We start from the raw sequence: 1,687 nt of genomic DNA on the forward strand, positions 1-1,687 counted from the left end.
GACATATTGCCACAATCCTGAATACCTGATGGCTGAGATCCTCTTCGAGGGCTCCGCTAAGCTCCTCCTTTCGGTTGTTTATCGACCACCTCATTGTGGCAATCTATCAGAGTTTTTCAACACTTTCCGGGATCTCGAACTTCTCTACTCACACACCATCATCTTGGGCGACTTTAATGCTGACCTCTCCACCGCCTCCTTCGACGCTGGGCAGATCCTGAATTTCGTGGATGGTGCCAACATGCACCTGGTACCCTACACCAACACCCATCACACCAGGTCATCCTCCACCTGGCTTGACCTCTGTATTGTCGACGACCCTGAAAAGGTTGTCAACTCCGGACAGCACGACGTTAGCTTCCTCTCCTCGCATGATCTCATCTACATTGCCTACAAGATCAGGGTTGAAAGGACAAAGATCAGGAACGTCTGGGCAAGGGACTTCAGGTTCTTTGACCACGAGAAGTTCTCCAGGGATCTATTAGCTAAGAACTGGAACGAGTTCTACATTGCTAACGACGTCGATAGTAAGGTCGAACTATTTAACTCCTTTCTACTGGAGTGCTTCGACCAGCATGCACCGGAGCGTCTTACTAGGCCTCGGAAGCTCCCTGCACCCTGGCTAAGCGACGAGATCAAGCGCAGGATGCGCGAAAGGGATAGGGCCAGGAGATTGTGGAGAAAACACAAATGCGATCGACTATACAGCCTGTTCAGGGTTCTCAGGAACGATGTCCAGACGCTGGTGAGAAACGCCAAGAAGGAATACTACACCAATTTCTTCAGGAATTGCAGGGACCCTGGCACTATGTGGAACAGTCTGAGGCACCTAGGAATTATCAAATCGAGGAACTCTGGATGTCCGCTACCATGTTCTCTAGATGAGCTCAACCTCCACTTCGCCTCTGCCGGCGATAGAGAAGAGGCACCGAAACCTGAGCAGCTGCACGCGGACGACGGCGCTTTCGACGACAGCAGATTCTACTGGGGCATTGTGACACCGGAGGAAATCGTTTCGGCGCTCTCAAGAGCACGCTCCCAGGCCAGGGGCATTGACAGGCTCCCTAGTAGATTGCTGCGCCTCGCTCTCCCGTGTCTTCTGCCGGAGATGCTGCATATTTTCGAGAGCTCTTTTGCACTCAATACCTTCCCTACCTTGTGGAAGCGTGCGCTAGTTGTTCCGCTGCCCAAGTGTAGGGCGCCCGAATCTCCTCAGCATTTCAGGCCTATCTCCCTGTTATGCAGCATTTCCAAGGTCCTCGAGAAGATTGCTGCCAGGCAGATCACCGAGTATCTGGAGAGCAGGGATCGCCTGGATCCATATCAGTCTGCCTACAGGCGTGGTTTCTCCACCCAGACTGCCCTGATCAGGATGCTTGACGACGTGAGATATGCCGCTGACAGAAGGATGGTGACTGTGTCTGTCTTCTTCGATTTCATCAAGGCCTTCGATTGCGTATCTCATAGACTGCTCATCAACAAGTTAGCTTCCCTCGGACTCTCAAGCTCTGTACTGAGCTGGTTCCGCTCATACCTCTCAGACAGAAGCCAGGCAGTAAAGGACACCTCTGGCTGCAATGTTTCATCTTTCATTGAGATAGGATGTGGAGTACCTCAAGGCTCTGTACTGGGTCCACTGCTTTTCTCTCTGTTCCTCTCCGATTTTAGGCATGCCCTCCGACACAGC

The 1,687-nt window shown here is 52.2% G+C and overlaps 1 protein-coding gene across 1 annotated transcript; it reads left to right on the forward strand.

Annotated features, from left to right (window-relative positions):
• Positions 1 to 28: 28 nt before the first annotated feature.
• LOC105558303 (RNA-directed DNA polymerase from mobile element jockey-like) lies at positions 29 to 1,624 on the forward strand (the record flags this gene model as incomplete). The annotated part of the gene is made up of 1 exon (XM_012005902.1): positions 29 to 1,624. A coding segment is annotated over exon 1 (1,596 nt), but the record flags the coding sequence as incomplete, so codon positions are not given.
• Between the last annotated feature and the right edge of the window lie 63 nt (positions 1,625 to 1,687).

Source organism: Vollenhovia emeryi, unplaced genomic scaffold (assembly GCF_000949405.1).
Source record: "Vollenhovia emeryi isolate VEMERY1.0 unplaced genomic scaffold, V.emery_V1.0 DF947386.1, whole genome shotgun sequence".
Lineage (NCBI taxonomy): Eukaryota > Metazoa > Arthropoda > Insecta > Hymenoptera > Formicidae > Vollenhovia > Vollenhovia emeryi.